Consider the following 19,613-nt stretch of genomic DNA (forward strand, 5'->3'; position numbering starts at 1 on the left):
GAGAAGAGGGTGAAGAAGATAAAGGAGAGATCAAAATAGAGGATAGGGTGAAGAACGAAATGAGTGAAAATAAATAAATTTTTTATTCAACCGGTTATGTAAGGATTCTCTAGCCGGTTGCAAGTAGAGTTTTTCTAAATGAAATTATAACTTCCAGATACTGTTTAATGAATTGTCTACGAGGATTTTAATTGTAAAATGTTGTCACAAATTAAAGATGGAGGTCAGTACATAACAAATTAATTTATGGCTCGAGAAACGTCTTGGGCATTAATCTAAACTAAATTAGGAATTTGATTGCATAGTAGTACAACTACTGTAAGACATCTGGTATGACACACGCATATTTATATATACATATATAGGTTAATTAATTAATTTGTCAACGTTTAAAGTCGACAGAAGAGACAACCGTTTTATGGTAGTAGAGTCTAATATTTTGACGATGGCTGCTGGGTTGCTATCAGTTTCTTGGACAGTTATTAGCCTTTAATTAAGAAGTCAACAGTCGGTGTCCTGATTTCCTACGTACGTTTGACGATGAAATTATATTTCGTATATTTCGTGAGAATAGGGTATCTATACAGTGAGATTATGATCTCGTTTGCATTCAAAATTCACCTCAATCTACTTCAATTCATTTTATCTCATTATTATTATAATTTTATCAAATTTTTACATAAAATATAATAAATAATTCAACTTTTATTCTACTATTTACAAACCATCTCAACTCATTTATAAATCTAAACCACTCCAACATATATATACATATGTCAAAACATCGCGTCATACATTAAAAGAATATTAAACATATATACACGTAAGTATTTATATATATATATATGTATAATATTGATCACTTATATACTTCCGATCGAGTGTCATATAATATGCATGCCTATATTGAAGGTTTCAACTGCATCTGCATGCAGTTTAATTGTCTAGCGCCCAAACTAATACCATGATATTTATCGCGCGATAAAATGTTAACAATGATTTAATTATTAATTAAGTGCTGGCAAGTATTAGATTAGGGCAGTGCCACCGCTCCCAGCGGGAGCTACTGTTAAGCATAATAATTCTTCTTCTTCTTCTTCTTCTTCTTTTGTCATTTTTACATATATTTTTTTACACTTTTAAATATTTTTTTAAAAATAAAAAAAATAAAATATTATTAAAAAATATTTCTTTAATTACTAAGTAAAAAGAAAAATTAAAAAATAAAATAAAAAATTTCAGTTGTAACACCGAGCTGTAAAAATCAAAGATTTAAATTTCGTACCGTACCAGCCAGTACTGCCGAAATTTTTCGTTTCGGCCGTCCGGCCGGTAGAGGTACTATACCTGTTCCGTACCGGCCAAAATACCGGCCGTACCGGCCGGTACCGGTCGTACCGGCCTCAATTTCAGCTTGTACCGGCCTATATTTCGGCCGGTACCAGCCGATATTTCGGCCTGTGTTTTTTTTTTTTTTTTTTTCGTTTTTTCAAACTACAAACTTATTTTTTAACCCTCAATTCAGACTAGACTATTTATAATTTATATATATATGTATTTGTATATAATTTATTTATATATCGACTATCCCGAAACGCTATTCCGAAACGGTACCGGTACCGAAATATTTCGTTCCAGTGCCTTGACCGGTACGCTGTCCGGTACGGTATTCAAAACATTGGTAAAAACTAGTAGTGAGAGTATCATCTTCCTTAATTTATAGGGCGGCACTACAGCCACCGCTGGTTCTCGCTAGATATTTTGGTATGTTTTTTTTATTATTTTTTTATATGTATTTTTTTAAACATTTTTAAATATATATATTTTTTTAAATTCACAATATTATTAAAAAATAATTCTTTAATGATCACAAAGTAAAAAATAAAAATAAAAATGCTAGTAGTAGCTCCCAACGAGAGCTAGTAGCGGGAGGACTAGCATTATCCATTAGACTTAATTGGCATCATCATCATGATCAGTACTGATCAACAATAGATATAATTGTCCTAGCTAATTGATCTCCGCAAATAAAAGATTGCAATATTAATACATGGCTTTATGATCAAAGGCAATAAGTTATGCAAGCTGTACGTACGAAGAATCAGACGAATCACAATTACATATATTAATGCTGTCTGAAACAAATGCAGATGAAGATTAATAAACAACTTTCACAAGTAATAAATATTACCATATATAGTACTACGTACATCATCTACTTAATTATACTTTCTATACTTAACATTAATATAAATACTTCCTATACGAACTGATAATTTATAAGGATCAACTAGCTATACCCGCATCCACATTAATAGAAATTAAGTTAAATTTCACTCTACAAAATAATGTGTCTTTTCTTTCTTTCTTTTTTTAAGATGGAGTCCAATCGTTTTGAAAGCGTTCCTAAATATATGTTAATGTAATTAAAAAGTTCCACCACGATCAGGTCCATGATCACTTTATAGTACTGTAGAAGCTGATAGAAGTGGATCTAATTAATTATATATAATATACCACATTATAATATATATATATATATATATAGAGAGAGAGAGAGAGAGAGAGAGCAAAAACATCAATCAAAGTTATAATATTCCTGACACTGATCCTGAGCTTACGAGTGGCTAATAGTAGTCATTTCAGGCCTTCATTATTTAGATGTTATTCAAAAAATAATCATAAATCTATTCGAAAGTTTTCTTTACGATCGATAATGGGTTATCTAGCTTTTCCTTTCGTTAAAAGGTTCTCTTATCGCACCCGCGGGTTTAATTAACCAATAAATAGTACGATTGAAATGATTGAAGGCCATTAATATCGTTTTGCAAGCAGGAAAAAAATATTGATCCTAAAATGCACAGGCACAAGAAGCTGGAGGCCGCTTGACTATTTGGCAGAAAAACAAAGTCGATACTTGACTAATTAACGTGCAATACCGTTCGAGAAATTCATGTGAACGACCAATATATATAAATTAATATTATAAATTTAGATTAATTAGTTCTAACTTTAGGGTATCTTTCGAGACAGGTAATCTACGAATTTAATTGCTAATGGAACGATGGAGTAAAATTCAATGAATTTGTATTATATTAATTGTACCTAGCTACTTCTACATATTCATGAATTCTTAGCTAGGCCTTCACAAATTCCTTGAAAAGCGTTGAATATATTGAAAGGGAAAAGAGAAAAAACCCCGTAGATAGAGTACAGTGAACTTCTTTGGCGGCTAAAATTTTACAAGTTTTCAGCCCCTAGCTAGTTAGCTGCATCCACCATATTCCCAGCTCCTACATTAACGCTGTCAATTTAATCGGCTGCATGCCAGGATAATCTTGAATACTCTGCAATAATACGATATGTTTCACGGATTAATTAAAAGCCAATCTGATCTGCTGGTTAGCGCCATCGGTCTCTGGCCCGTTACTCGTTCTAGACGTGACACCATTAATAAAGAAAGGAAGTTCAAAAACTAGTCTAATCAACCTCCATTTTGTCCTTTACCAGGAAGAAATTAATTAAAAAGGATAAAAAAGGGTAGTAGTCTTTACAAAGTAATTAAATGTGTTTGCCCACTTCCATCCAATGAACGGATTTCTACGCTTCGATTGATCTCTTTCTTAATTAATGAATGCATTAATACTTGTTTAATTAGAAAAATATAAAAACAAAACAAAACAAACAAGAAGAGAAGAACAGTTCAAAGGAACTGGACTCTTCACGTCTTTGTAAGGGCGAAAAAGAAAGTTGGACAATTGCTATATGGAGATCGAAAGATAGGAGGTTGTACGTAGGGTTGACAAGTGGGTTTTCTTTAAGAATATTTTTATATATATCCAAGTTGGGCTTTATATATTTGAGCAATGAAAGCCATTTGGTATCGTCAACTAAGACAGCAAGCAAGAGATGGAGGGCAGTATCCAGCAGTGAGCTACGGACTCTTCTGATCTCGTTTCATTTCCCCTAGCTATTGTCTTCCTGCTCCTTATTCCAGAGTTCTTGAAAACACTCAAATGGCCACCCTAGCCAGCTGATTCCTTATGGGTTCACGAGCTATTTATATTTTCTGAATTTTTTATCCCTTTTTTTTTTTTTTTGTGTTTTTTTTTTTCTTGTTCTCTCTTTTCGTGCATAATTTTAACCGATTTTTCCAATATAATCAGAGAGGTATGAGTAACACAATGAAGCCAAGGGGCAAGGTAAGGTTTCATTTGGTTTATGACAGGGGTTAGCTACCTAGCCAAATACCCAATACTTTCGAAGCCATATTTTTTTCAAATCCCCTCGGCCATAGCTCTTCTTCTTTTTTTTTTCATACCTTGATACAAGTTCATTCATGTATGCCTAGAATACGGAGATTTGAGTGATTTCCAAAAGCAAGCTCATATATACTTATATAGCCAGCTTTTCTTCATACGACGTATATATCTGATAAATTGCTGTTATCTGATCTGGTAAATACTTGTACCGATCGACAAAAATGGATGCGACTAGGGAAAAAGGGAAGAAGGGGCTGATCATCAAGACATGGGAGCGATGCAAATCCATCGGACGAGGCCGCAAGGGGTCTTGGGGACCCGAACGTACTTTGACACTGAAAACCAGATCGTGTCCTTCCCTCAGCATCTCGCTGGAAGAGGAAAAACATCCTAGGAAACGCCGGGTTGCTCCCGAGGGTTGCTTCTCGGTCTATGTCGGACCTCAGAAACAGAAGTTTGTGATCAAAACAGAGTACGCAAACCATCCTCTGTTCAAGATGCTGCTCGAAGAGGCCGAGTCTGAATATGGTTACGACAACCAAGGCCCCCTTGTCCTCCCATGCAACGTTGATATCTTTCACAAGGTGTTGCTGGAAATGGAGGATGGCCGTGATATTCAGAAAGGATGTGTCTTTAAGCGTTATGGCTCTTATCACCTTCTTAGCCCCTCTCGAATGGTTGATATAAATCAGTTTTAAATGATCTCTGCCTTTGCTGATCTTTTCCTTATGTCTTGGATTGCTGTGATCGATGCAAGTGTTTAGGATCGAGTTTTCTTGATCTCTATAATTTCCTTTTTCTTTTTCTTTTTTTTCCTTTTATAGTTAAGCATGTACAATTGAAGTAGATCAATATGATAAGTGGTGCATGGGAAAAAAAGAACATCCAAGCTATCTTTGTAAATTGAACTGCTATGAATTTTTGCTGGTTTGCTTGTATTGAGATCTGAGTCTGAAATTCATATTTCTGTAGACAGTGTCCCATTATCTATGCTCGGAAGAGTAAAGTAAATTTAATGCTAGGCAAAAATTTTAAATATACAAATTTTATATAAATTTTTTTTGCAAAAAAGTTAGTCTTACTGATAAAGAATAATTTTTTTTATATTTATTTTCAAAAACTTGTATAAACTTAAATTTGTAGAAATAATTTCTCTGCTCGAAATTCTGTTATATTTTAAGAGCGAGCTGAGGGGAAAGAAACAAACAGACAACAATTGGGCATGTATGGCGGCAAGTGGACGTTGATAATTTTCACCTCTCGATCGTACAGGCAAGTTGTCATTTAACTTTGCTCAGAAAACCAAAAGTAGTACTTCTTGTGATTACGTTACTATAAAATTATCAACTATATTAGGATAAACTAATTAATCATATATATATATATATATATGACATGTGGTAGGTAACGTGGAAGCATGGCACAGATTAAGGCTAGCTAGTTACCCAAAACAAGAAATTAATTAAGTCGTTATGTATATAATAGAAGAATATAATATGCAGTACTACATGATAAGATCTTGGATGCAGTAGGACTAAGTTCTACTGCATAATAAATATATATATTATATATATATATAATATAAATATTTATTAACACTTTATTTGGACTAAGTTCTATTTAAGTTTTTTTTTTTAACAAAAAGATGTTCTATATTAATAAAGGGAGCTCACTGAAATAAAAGAAAAATCTTTTTAGCGTGTATATATATATATATATATATATATATCTTAATTTATCGTTAAATATTACTTAGTGAATTTTGTAAGGTTCAATTTATGTTTATCTCTCTTTACAAATATTACAATTGTAATATTAATCAAGCCGCGCGAGTCTAATATTGAGTATTTAAACTCTATTTGTTTAATTTTTATTTGAACACTAATTATTGAGCTTCATGAGCTTATTATCTCTGACATCATGTATTATATTTAATTGATACAGCGCATGTATTTATAATTTACATTTTGAATGAATTCAAACTTGTTCACATGTAATTGACATATTAGTTTATAACTATTTCTTATAGGATTTTATAAATTCCATTACCGATTGATCTTAAAGTTTAATTATATGAGTTAGACTCATTTAATTAATAGCTAAGCCGCTTTAATTTTTGTTCAAGTTTGGTTTGTTTATTAACTAGATCACGGATCGAGTTCATGATATCATGATGATCAGTTGAGTTTGAAGGGAGCATAAATAGTTTGATTTGCTTGGAACGTTAGGCACGACTTCAAGGATCCTCGAATATCGCCCTAATTTTACTCCCTAGCTAGCTAGCTAGCTGCACCATTAATATATATATATATATATATATATATATATATGTATATATATTTATAGCATGCATGCGTGTGGTACGCTAATAAAGTCAACCTAAATTATGTATTTATTAATTATAAGGTACGTACATCTATGACTCAATTTGCAAACTTAATTAATTTAGGTAATTAACTACTTCATTTTCGCTTTGTATTTAACAAGTTTCAGATTCAAGCTGGTGTGAGTTCTCCGATCTTAATTTGTGTGCCATTTCAGGTTGCTAGCTAGCTAGTATAAGCGGGCCGGATATGTATTTTAATTCCAAGCTGTCTAATATTTTGTGTATTAACAATACTTTATTATAACCAAGAAAAAGAATAAGGAGTCTAAGCTTAATTCGTACCAAATAAGTCCAATTAATTATAGTATTAAAATTCAACTTATTTTTTTATTGGGTTGATTACATCAGACAATTTATAGTTAAATACAATAACTTCAAAGTTATATATAAGATCATTGAATTAGGATATTTTTCCTTGGACGGTCGGTGATATATATATATATATATATAATTATTGTATATAACTGATTATTTGTGAAGTACTTAAATGAAAGTCATAGTTATATAACTGATCATGATCATGATGTCGTGGTCAGAGATCAGGCGTTTTAGTTTATTGATTAGCCATTAATGGTTTTTATAATCAATTATATATGGTGGGTCGACAATATAGATAAATCATTTTAAACCGATTTATAATATATAATTGATCAGTATTACCTTACAAAATAATTAATTTTAATTATAATGTGCTATAAGTTAACAGATCATTGCATGGTGCTTAGTCGATAATTTTATTTTATTTTTGTCTCTCGGTTTATTAATAATTAGCAACTATATGAATGGAGCATTGGACCTTTCGCATCAAGCTAGCTTGCTTGAATAATATATGTCAGGAATTGATATTCTTGTATTCATATGGTCACTGGCCTGTTGTGGCATGCATTTGATGAATTGTCGATCTCTGATCTCTCATATAGATAGCTAGGGATTTTTGAAGACCGATTCCTTCGTAAATTAATTGACATTTTCTCGTCCTTTAATAATTTAATTTGTTTCGTTTAGGAGATCATTAATTTGGTAAGTCATGAATTTCAATATTAAAGAGTTTGACATAATTATTAACTATAGCTAGCTAGCTAGGTTATATTATACGTACGTACGATAATATTAACTCTAAAAATCTTAATATATATTATTAGGAGGGTTAGCTGACCAAGCTAGCGTGGTGATCATCAGCCGATCGATCGAGTGGATTAATATTTTGGAAATCATTTTTTTATGATCATCTCAGAAAGTTTCATACAAATCCCACTCAAAAATATTCTTGTTGAACTTGAATTTTTTTTTTTTTTTCAATTTTCCTAGTGGAAATCTTCAATATCCCACAAAGTACTGACTTGTGAAAATTATTTGACTTCTGGCCGCCTTCTCTGTTGATCATATATATTAATTTAGTAGAATCATTCTCTACAAATTTTAATTTTAGTTAATTTGTATCATTTAAATATAAGATCAGATTGATCTCTATTAATTATATATATATATATATCTTTTCATGATATTTTTATTTAAATCTAGACTCATGAAGAGGAAATATTTTGCAGACAATGATTCCAATTTCCATCCGGCCACATGCATATTTTAGCAAAAGAAATTCGAATTTCCACACGTCACCTGATCTATGGCTCTATGAAAGTGCCACAAAATTATCAGGGAGATTAATTTGAGAAATTCTATTTACAATCCTGAGTGAGGGATTGTGTATACAGTCTTATTGACGAATGTGGGTAAAAGAAAAAATATATATTTTAAAAAAATGATATTATTGTAATTTTAAATTTTTTTAAATATAATTATATAGGCTTGCTTGAACAGTCTCTAAATAAAGACGGTATGTAGACTAACTCAACTAATTTATCTATAAGTTAGAATATGACAAAAGTTAAATTATAAACTAATTAATTTCTTTTGATGTTGTACACAGTTATATCTTAAAACTTGTTTTATTATATATAAAATAGATCTAACGTCGAGACACGCCAACTTATAAATTTACTTTTACAAGATAATCGTTTTATAAATATTATTTTTCAAATTGATAAACAACATGACTTGGAGTGAGATTTTGATGAAAATATCACTGAAACTCCGACGTCATCACAAAATAAAAATAAAAAGACCCCTCCTGTGTAACATATTCATCCACGCACTGATGAGGTCACGATGCTTACTAAGGTTTGGTTTGGTAAATAAATTCTTTTCAATTCTTTTCAATTTATTATTATAAATTTTTTTTAAATTTTAATATAAAATATAATAAATAATTTAACTTTTTTAAATCTTAAAATAATAATAACATTAAAAAATAATATTCTAACAATATTTTACCATCTCAACTCAGTTCATCTAAACGTAATCTCAGCCTTCTGAATATGAATTAAAAGTATTTAGAACTTTTAGCCATTCGGACTTTATAGCATACATAATTAAATTAAATAGGACAGAAATTTCTCGGAAGCTAATCCAATAATATTTATTATTATAATTATCTATAATAATCTCCTTGAAATCATTACATTTCAGAAAAAATAATGTCGAACTCACAATGGTCACAATATATATATATGTATATGTAACATTAATCTTTTGTACCACGTGATTTAAATGGGGTTTGCGTAAATCAATTAACTTCTTTAGTGCGTACGGGTGGGATTTTACTTCTCTCCACCCAGTATTAGATTGATGTGCGAGGAAGCACTTATTATTTACTTTCAGCATCTTCTTATTATTTTAATTTAAGGTAAAATGTATGTGCAGGCTGAATAATATGATGCTAAGACTTAAGGTCAATATGAAATTGATGGAAATTAATTATTATATGCATGAGCCCAATACAAAGGTGCTTGGGTGAGTTAATGCATGCCTGGCTGCCATGATGGAAATTATCAATCAAATTAAATTTATACTTTAATTCCACTAATATCCCTGATTGTCAGTGTATAGTTCCGAATATGGAGGAAAATGAAACCCACCAATTATAACGACCCGACAAACATAAAATGCATGATGATATATGTTGCCACTATGCACGCACGTACGTACCACTTGCACGTACGTAAGTTGTTTCTGCTTTCCATAAAAAGATGTTCAACACATGTATTATAAGGCTGCCAGCTGCCCTGCTGCAAATTATGATGATTGGGCTGTAAATAATAGTCCTCTACATGGGATGTTGATTTTCTGAAATTGTGGGAGAGGCTCGTTTGTTTTTAAAGATTAAAAGAGATAAGATAAGATAAAATTAAAGTTAAAAAATTAAATAAAATATTATTAGAATATATTTTTTAATATTATTTTTATTTTGGAATTTGAAAAAGTTGAATTGTTTATTTTATTTTGTGTGGAGATTTAAAAAAGTTATAATAATAAAGTGAGATGAGATGAGATGTTTCCTGAAAACAAACGAATCCTGAATGATAGATTGAATTCTACAGAGATTGAATGGGTTGCAGTGACAATGAGAAGACTATGAATTTCTAGATTGAATGGGTTGCAATGACAATGAGAAGAATACGAATCAGAAGAAATTCAGTCTTAAACAGGGTATTGATCAATTATGATGGAATGAAATTCCTTTTATCTAAAAAGACATCTCCCAAGGAGTGGAGTTGGAGCTTTGGCTCCTCCCTTCCTTCCCATTCCTCCTCCTTCTTTTCTCTATTTTTTTTTTTTTGGTTTTGTTTATTTTTTCGTTCATAGTAGGACAAAATACAGATTTGTTGTTTTTCGGAGCCACACGACCACCACGCGCCCCACTGCAAAATTTTCAAGTCGCTGATCGTTCAGAAGGATGAAGAATCTCGCCAAACGGAACAGCGCTTGACCCACACGTGCGGCTTAAAGTGCACACATGACATCCACGTAAGGGAAGCTCTATCGCTGCCACGCATAGTTTTTTTGGGACCAGGGGTGCGCACATGACATCCACGTAAGGGAAGCTCTATATCCGCCACGCATAGTTTTTTTGGGACCAGGGCTATCGGTTTCGTTCTATCGTACTTTTAGGATGGCGCGTGTCCCTCATGCACCACCACAGTCTCAGTATTTGCATTTTTTTTTATTTCCTCTAAGGTTGAAAATGCAAATCTACAGTTTTTCAAGTTATAATTCGCTATTTTCTAATATATATTTTATGTTTTCAGTTATTACATTTGTTTTAGGTTAAAAAAAGCACAGTCTCTTGAATTTTTGTTCGTAGAGTGTGTCCTCTATTCCGTCTTAGACAGAGTGTGGAGTTGTTTAATTCTGTCTTAGGACAGAATGTGAGATTTATTAAATCTGTCTTAGGACAAAGTGCTGTCTCTCAGATGGTTTGTCTGTAAAGAGTTACAGCAGTGGACTAGATCATGTCAGTCAAAAAGAAATTTGTATATTGGGGAGCCTTAAAAGCAATAGTTGGCTTCATGTATTCTGTATGTTTCATGTCAAAATTGTAATGTCCTGTTATGAATGAATGGAGTTTGTTCTACCTTAAAAAAAAAAAATTAAAAATAGAGTGAAACTCACCATTTAAATATTAAATAATTATTATATAGTTTCATAATATAAAAGCATCATTGATACCCTCATTCTATTACAAAAGTGTCATATTAATTTAAAGTTTTATTTATATAAATAATTTTAATTACGTGACATTGTAATAGGATGACAGTATCTCGCCATTCATACCTAATAATTTTCTTTCAAGATGACATGCTTACTTTCCAAATAAATATATTAAATACATGATTACTTGTACATAATTACAATACAAGTTGCCTAAAAAACTGTTGCGCGATTATGAAATAATAAAATGGTTTTGTGTGATCCCATGTACATTTTGCAGGATCCATCTCTTACATGACATGATTAATCTGGAATAACTACCACGCACCTAACACTGAAATTGTTCACATTTTCTAACCAATTGATTGCCAAGAGGGTCGAGAAGAACCTACATATCTTTGTTTTGCTGAACAAAATCATGGGATCATATCCCTCCCGCGTACAGGTTTCAAACGCAAAATGTTTAGTCAGTTAACAAGGAGGCTGTCAAATCCTCCCAGCCTACAAACTCCTTCCATTAATAGCCCTAGTATATTCCAACCGACAGAATTTCATAATTGAGCCGCTTTAATACCAGGTCAATCAAGTTCTAATTACTTAGCCCAAATAGCAAGAAAAAATTTAATGGAGTCTTTTCCAGCCTTATCATATCTTCAACTAAATAAATATGAATTACTCTATTTTCAGATTGGTGTGTATTTATACTGTTTAAATTGTACTATTTGATTTATAAGATATAAATTTTAATTTTAATTTTTCAAATTAAATTAGGTATGTAAATACTTTATTAAATGCGTTGTACATAAATTTTTTTTTTATTAAATTTGTTATATACACCGACTCGAAAATAAAACTTTTTTGATAAATATTAACATTCTATTTTATTAAGTGCCGTTAATTATCGAATATATATAGTAGGAATCCAGTAATAAAAAAATTGGAGACATTACTCACTCAATCGTCCCAAAAAGGAATGGCATTCACAACGCTTTGCAAGGGGAAAAGACGAAAAGGTAAGACTGTACAAGACTGAAGGGCGACACTTGTTATTGATTTAATGCCACCTGTTTTCTGTTTTTGGATATATATATACATATATAATATATATATGGAGTCTAGGACAATGATCTTCGGCTGACTGATTGAAATTCTACAAACCCACGCCGAAACCGAGCGATACAGATAGCTAGAGCTATGGCGGAAACGGACACCAACTCGTCCATCATACTTCACAATGCCGTAATTGTCACCATGGATCCTCAAAGCCGAGTCTTTCGCAACGGTGGGATCTTCATCCAACACGATACAATCAAAGCCATCGGTCAATCTTCCGATATTATTCGCGATTTCTCTTCTCTCGCTCACCAAATCATCGACCTCCACGCCCAAATCTTACTCCCAGGTACTCTCCTATATATATCAAATTGATTTCTCTTTCTATAACCCATGTAGGCTAGCTTATTATATTGTGTTTATGTATTTGGGTGATTCTATATATGTAACTAGGATTCATCAACACGCACGTTCACACCTCTCAGCAACTAGCAAGAGGGATAGCGGACGACGTTCACTTGATGACATGGTTGCACGGCCGCATATGGCCGTACGAGTCCAACATGACCGAGGAAGATTCTTATATTTCCACTCTACTGTGCGGCATCGAACTCATTCACTCCGGTGTAAGCTCCCACAACATTCTTTGTTTCTTGTTTTAGGTGTTTCTAATGCCGTGGTTGTTGATGTTTGATGTTTTCTCGAATCAGGTAACGTGCTTTGCTGAAGCCGGGGGGCAGCACGTATCTGGAATGGCGAAGGCGGTGGAGTTATTGGGCTTGCGTGCGTGTTTGGTCCAATCAACCATGGATTCCGGTGAGGGTTTGCCGGCGTTGTGGGCGACCAGAACCACTGATGATTGTATTCAGGTCGAGTACCATATAGTTTTCTTCTTTGTATCTTTCTACTCATTTTTTAAAATTTTGATTTCTATGTGGATTTCACGCATGATAGAATCTCATATCTAGAAGTTGCATCAAAAGTGGACGATTGATGTAGAATTGTTAGGCGTAAAAATACTGCTTTTAAGTTTTTAGGTTGAATGGACGACCCATATGTTAAATCAATGCGAGTTTATATCCTAAACAAAATTTGCCTACGATTAATTTTTGTTTTCTTTCTATTATTAAATATGCTATTAATACATTCTGTTTGTTGTTTTGGTCCTCAATTTGGTTTCCTTGTTTTAAGGGCAGTCTCAAAAGGAGCTCTACAAGAAGCATCATAATACTGCAGATGGACGAATCAGAGTGTGGTTTGGAATTAGACAAATCATGAATTCAACTGATCGTTTGCTACTTGAAACAAGAGACGCCACGAGAGAACTGAAAACTGGAATCCATATGGTACTGAACGTTGTGGCGTGTGTGTTTGTGCAGCTAGCTTCTTTTTCAAGATATGAGGACATCTATATGAGCTTCAATAATCTATCTTGATAAGTTTGGATGATGCATGCGGCAGCCTTCTTGTCAAAGTAGAAATATGTTACCTAGGCATCCCTGTTATGCATGACATTTGAATTTTCTGCCACATTACGGGCTAACATTCGCATGGTGCAAATAATACAAAAACTACATTTCTATTCGATCCTTCTAGTAGATTTTACTAAATAGTAAAATGGATGTAAATAAGTTTCAGTTGACTCCTTATGAAAGGTTAAAAAAATAAATTAATAAATTTCAATTGGCTTTGTCATCTCGAGAACTTCAACTGTTCTTTGATTTAAACAATAAATTTACGCAGGAAGTCAACTTGATCAGGTTGACCTTTTCTGGTGTTTAGCATGTTGCAGAGATACCCTATGAGAATCAACTTGTGATGGATACTCGAAAGGTTGATCATGGGACGGTTACGTACTTGGAGAAGATTGGGTTTCTCCAAAACAATTTGCTTTCAGCTCATACAGTTTGGGTCAACAGTACTGAGGTAATTTGTATTTCCTCTTATTACTTTCTGAACTTTAAGGAAATTAAATAAATATCCTTTCTTTACCATCTTGTTCATGGATAACAAAAGTAAGGATGATGTCTTATACTCTAGATAAGATGGTGAGTAGAATAGCAACGAGGATTGGCAGTAGTGCCAGTGGAGTTGATTTTTCATTATTGACCAAGTTTAATTTGTTTTGGGAATCTTCTGGCTTGGGTTCTGTTAATTGAAAGTACAGGCATCGCTGCACATATATTTTGCTTTTTTCTTCTTTTGCACATCTATTTTACCACCCAGGTTGTTTGAAATTATCTTTTGTGATCTTTCTGATTCTATGTTAACCATGGATGCCATGAAACTGCACATCGTATACTTAATTTTTTACTACAAGAAGCAGATAAGCTTTCAAGAAAGACTGATCTTTAACCATCAATATATTTATCATGTAGCTATGTTTAGCTTTAAAACTGATGTGCTATGCTGTGTTTCCCTGCTCTTAGATGATTGATCCTTAGAACTCATACTAATAATGGTAGTATTATCTGAAGCTTCACATGTCAATGCTAGTATGGCATTTAAGTGAAATGTGTATTAAGTCAGGGCAGATGAAGTGTTGGGAGAAAATATTGTGAACCGGTGGCCTTGGTGAGTGGGATTCTGTACAGTAATTACTTCTGTTATGTATGCATCAATGACTGCCAGTGGTGTCCGTATTGTTGTCTCATGCTTGCTTTCATTTTATGGTGCTGGCTTGGTTTGATCTGCGTGTCTTTGTTCAGATTGGTTTTCTTTCTAGCACTGGAGTCAAAGTATCTCATTGTCCTGCCTCTGCAATGCGCATGCTTGGATTTGCACCTATTAGGGAGATGCTTGATGCTGGCATTTGTGTCTCCTTGGGAACAGATGGCGCACCATCAAATAACAGAATGAGCATTGGTTTGTCCACATTCTGAATTTCCATCCTCTCATTCTCACAGTTTCGTCATGTTTGATAATACCCAATAAAATGTTGGCTTTATCTTACTTATCAAAAAAAAAAATGTTGGCTTTTATCCTAATTTGCTCTTTTTCTTTTACTTCTTTAATATCCCAGACACGTTTCATCACACATACACTGCAAGCAAAATAGATACTAGGTATGGCTATCCCCGATGTTCAAATTTAAGGAGACCAAATGAGAGGTAAAGGTAATGTCAGCTTCTCTAGGGTCTGCTGCATAACCTATAACTAACGAAGTAAAAGGTGTATCTATTTACTATAAGTAACTGAAAGATTCTCATTTTAAGATTGATGCCTCGAAATCACTCAATGGGTTCACTCTTGCAGTTGATGAGATGTACCTGGCTTCTCTTATTAACAAAGGACGGGAAGTTCATAGAATTGGAACCACCGATCCCACCGCTCTCCCTGCTGAAACAGTTCTCAGAATGGCGACAATAAATGGTGCAAAATCAGTACTCTGGGATAATGAAATAGGGTCACTTGAGGTTGGGAAAAAGGTTGGACTATTTGCTCAAATTAGTCACTCCTCTCTTTTTGCTTCATTCTCCTTTTAAGTTTTCCCCCTCTCTCTAAGTTTTATTATAGGTAGAAAGAGTTCCGTATGCTGGATCACCATGCAGCTAGACTTTGTTATATCATCCATCAGAACACAACTGCCCGATTGTTTTATTGATTCTCTCAATAATTGAGGCTGATTGATGTTTGTGTCTCTCATATGGTAGGCTGACTTGGTTGTCGTCAATCCTTCCCTTTGGCCCATGGTTCCTGTCCATGACTGGTATGCACTCTATCCTAGATGAAAAGATATGCAGTATTCTTGTTCGTAGATGATGACTTTATTCCATTACTTGAATGGTTGTTCATCCATCTCGAAAATGAATCTTCTTGCTCTTCTTTCTGGAATTTCTATTTGTAGTGTGTTTTGCGACTAAATTGCATGGAAAAAATCATTGACCATTGGCTATACTTAACTTTTTAAAGTTATTTACCGGCCGGATTTAATGAGACATGCTCTAACGTTCCAATGGAAGGCCCAAATCATATGACCTATACTCTAAAAGGACTAGTAAATGATACAATTAGAGTCACATTGAAACCTTATAAAGAGTAAGAACTTCTCATTCACAAGCAATGTGGGATCTCATACACTACCTACCCTTGTCCTTATCATATAGGGTATCACAATCTATCCCCCTTAAATTCCCGACATCCTTGTCGGATCAGTCCGTCGTAGGTGACACGGCTCAAGTCCCACATTTTTTGTTGGGATAGACTCTAATACCATTTGTAACACCCCAATGGAAGGCCCAAACCATATGACCTATACTCCAAAATGACTAGTAAATGATACAATTAAAATCTCATTGGAACCTTATAAAGGGCAAGATTTCATTCTCAAGCAATGTGGGATCCCATACACTACCTACCCTTATCCTTATCATAAGGGGTATCACATATGCATAAACCTGACAAGATAGAATATAGAAGTTGCAGTAATCCGATCCAAGATCAATTATTGAATGTTTATTTGACTATTATGCAGCATTTCCAGCCTTGTGTATTGCATGCGAACTGAAAACGTGGTCTCTGTAATGTGCAATGGCCAGTGGATCATGAAGGATAAGAAGATTTTGCGTGTAAATGAGGTACTTTGTAGTCAATTTTCATTGGTATCAGTCAACTGTCAACGGTTAGGAAGATTCACAGTAGAAATTTAAAAAGCTGATGCATTTTTTGGGAATTCAAATCAGATAATCAAAATGCCATATTTTAAACCAGATACCATAACTGTTTATCAACATGTATTTTCCTTCTTTTTTCCTTGTTTTCAAGAGTTCCACAGTTTACTTATGGATGCAAAATTTTATCTCCGCAGGAAGATGTTATTTTGGAGGCAGGGGGAGCTGCTAGCGATCTATTGAAGAGGGCAGGAATAATAATTCCCAGCAGAATGAAGATCCTATGATTATTCAAACGGGCATGTGGTTGCTGTACTTGCCGAAAAGCATTTGGAATTGTAAGGTTTGATAACTATAGAGGAGACCCTCTGCGAACTCCTGAAAGTCTCAAACAGACACCCCCCAGCCCACCCAATCGCCCACACGAACCAAAGAGAACGAACTTTCCGTCTCCTTCCTTGGGCCTTTATATGATATATCCATCTGGGTTTTTCCTCTGGACTCCAGAATAATACTATATTTAAGCTTTGTATGATAGCATGTTGTTCTACTCTACATAAAGGGCTTGTTCCATTTGGTTCGGCATAAAAACTTGGCAAGTTATCCTTAGTATTTCCATCACTTTTTTGTGTAATTGACAGTCGTTATCTAAGGAAAGTGGGCTGCATGCTATCTGCTTGTACATTTTCAATTCAATATTATCTTCATCGCTTTAAGACCTTTGTGTAAAGGAAGATTCAAACCCATTGTATCCAACATGGAAGATATTCAATTAAATACTACTTGGGAGGATGTGTTTTGCCTGATATGGTTGGAGTTTCCACACAATGGTGTACTCCTTCAATGCTCATCTCATGAGAAAGGATGCCATCCTTTTGTGTGTGACACAGACCATTTGAACTCAAATTGCTTGGACCGTTTCAAAAGTGCGTATGGTATGTCATCGGCTTCAACATCAAATGCAACTCCCACAGAAAACAGTGAGCCAGTGGTATCTGAAGGCAACTATAAACCAACTTGCCCCTTGTGTAGAGGAGAGGTTACTGGGTGGGTGGTTGTTGACGAGGCCCGTCTATATCTAGATGAGAAGAGACGTTATTGTTAGGAGGAACAATGTAAATTTATGGGGACGTATTTAGAACTGCAAAACCATGCTCGACTGGAGCACCCTCATGCTCGTCCATCAAAGATTGATCCTGCTCGGCAGCTTGATTGGGAGAATTTCCAGTAGTCCTCTGAGATCATAGATGTTTTGAGCACTATTCATTCCGAAGTCCCACGTGGTGTGGTTTTGGGAGACTATGTAATTGAATATGGGGATGATGAAACTGTAGATGAATTTGAGGACTTCCCTGGGGATGAGGGGAATTGGTGGACCTCTTGTATCCTTTATCAGGTGTTTGATAACTTCCGGAGTTCTAGAAACAGAAGAAGGTCAAGACTTGATAGAAGAAGTGGAAATCACCGTACAAGTTATGATAGTTCCATTTCTGATGGGGTTTCTGTAACGTCTGTAGAATATTCAATATTCTGAGTATAGGGTAGATGAGACTGATGATGATTTTGTGAGTACAAATGACCCAAGGGATACCGCCAATCGTCGCACTTCTCAAAGACGTCGTTCCCGCTTCTATGACAATTAGGTATGCACTGCCATGGATCCTCTTTTTGCTGGCTATCGTTTACTATACAATGGAAAATCTTTGGTCATTTTATCTTGTGTCGTATAATGTAGTGAGTAATTCTACATATAATCGTAAAATGCATAAACGTAGCGTAATTGTTTTAAAAAAAATAAGATCCACTATTAAAAAATTAATTTTTTTCATGTAGATTCTATATTTTATTCACTTTTTTCAAAGCGATTATGCGGCAGTTGCACAATTCACGGTTGTAAATATCTTTTCTATAATGTAATTGCATCTCCAGGCATAATCATTTCCTGCCGTTCAGTAATTTTTTACTATAACCCCCGTCTTCATTGTTTGAAGTGAGAGATGACTCTTCATTTTCATCGCTCATATATTTAATTTTTTTTTAATTTTTTTCTCTTAATAATTAAGGAAATGATTATTAGTGTATTGATATTTTTTTTTTAAAAAAATATTTAAATATATTTAAAAAATATTTGAAAAGAACGAGCATGCCTAGCGGCAGAGTATCGCCGCTCTTTGGTTATTCTATCCTTCTGAGGCATATAACCAACCTATTGTTTTTCTTTGACAGTGCTTGCTTAGATGTATAGTGAAAAACAGAGGAAGTAGAAAACACTGTATGCTTGCTTCAGATCACCTCAATGTTAAAAACTTAAAACATGCAAAAGCTCATCTGGATCTCGTCTTGTAACATTTGTGATGAGATGTGGTGGTTATACATGAACTAACCTGACAATCCATCTGGTTATGTTATGACTGCTTCGGTAAATAAATAAGGTTTGATAACTATCATCGTCTGAGACTTTAAAATACAACAAAAAAAAGCATTAATTTCTCGGCAGCTCTACCAGTTTTAAGACGATCACGCTCTTTCTCAGCAATTTTCTCTTCTGTTTTTTTGGTCTTCTTCCTTTGACATCTTCAAACTTTGAGCGAAGCTGTGTTGCATGTTTTCTTATGTACCGGTAGTGGTGGGAATGCCATCAAAACTGGGCCGACTTTAGAACTTATTTGGGCTTTTGGCCCGTTAGAGTACCGTAACAAAAATAATAGGAAAATTTCAAGTCCAACGCTCCATGTCCGTCACACGCGGGAAACC

At 34.0% G+C, this 19,613-nt stretch overlaps 2 protein-coding genes, 1 long non-coding RNA gene and 1 pseudogene across 3 annotated transcripts; 3 read left to right on the top strand and 1 right to left on the bottom strand.

Annotated features, from left to right (window-relative positions):
- Window positions 1-1,486: 1,486 nt before the first annotated feature.
- On the bottom strand, window positions 1,487-17,336 carry LOC121254317. The gene is made up of 4 exons (XR_005938602.1): window positions 17,213-17,336; window positions 13,568-13,574; window positions 2,869-2,874; window positions 1,487-1,501 (listed from the first exon to the last, which is right to left on the bottom strand). It is a non-coding gene; the product is annotated as an uncharacterized LOC121254317 (long non-coding RNA).
- On the top strand, window positions 3,688-5,200 carry LOC121254316 (auxin-responsive protein SAUR32-like). Its single transcript, XM_041154309.1, has one exon. It carries the CDS (start codon window positions 4,484-4,486, stop codon window positions 4,958-4,960), a length of 477 nt encoding a protein of 158 aa, XP_041010243.1. The 5' UTR covers window positions 3,688-4,483; the 3' UTR covers window positions 4,961-5,200.
- Window positions 12,331-17,667, top strand: LOC121254314 (5-methylthioadenosine/S-adenosylhomocysteine deaminase-like). Its single transcript, XM_041154308.1, has 11 exons — window positions 12,331-12,598; window positions 12,703-12,875; window positions 12,960-13,118; window positions 13,446-13,595; window positions 14,032-14,175; window positions 14,958-15,114; window positions 15,505-15,677; window positions 15,903-15,958; window positions 16,724-16,826; window positions 17,057-17,193; window positions 17,238-17,667. Exons 1-10 carry the CDS (start codon window positions 12,391-12,393, stop codon window positions 17,144-17,146), a joined length of 1,413 nt encoding a protein of 470 aa, XP_041010242.1. The 5' UTR covers window positions 12,331-12,390; the 3' UTR covers window positions 17,147-17,193; window positions 17,238-17,667.
- Window positions 17,617-19,164, top strand: LOC121254315 (annotated as a pseudogene).
- Window positions 19,165-19,613: the final 449 nt, after the last annotated feature.

Source organism: Juglans microcarpa x Juglans regia, chromosome 3D, assembly GCF_004785595.1.
Source record: "Juglans microcarpa x Juglans regia isolate MS1-56 chromosome 3D, Jm3101_v1.0, whole genome shotgun sequence".
Lineage (NCBI taxonomy): Eukaryota > Viridiplantae > Streptophyta > Magnoliopsida > Fagales > Juglandaceae > Juglans > Juglans microcarpa x Juglans regia.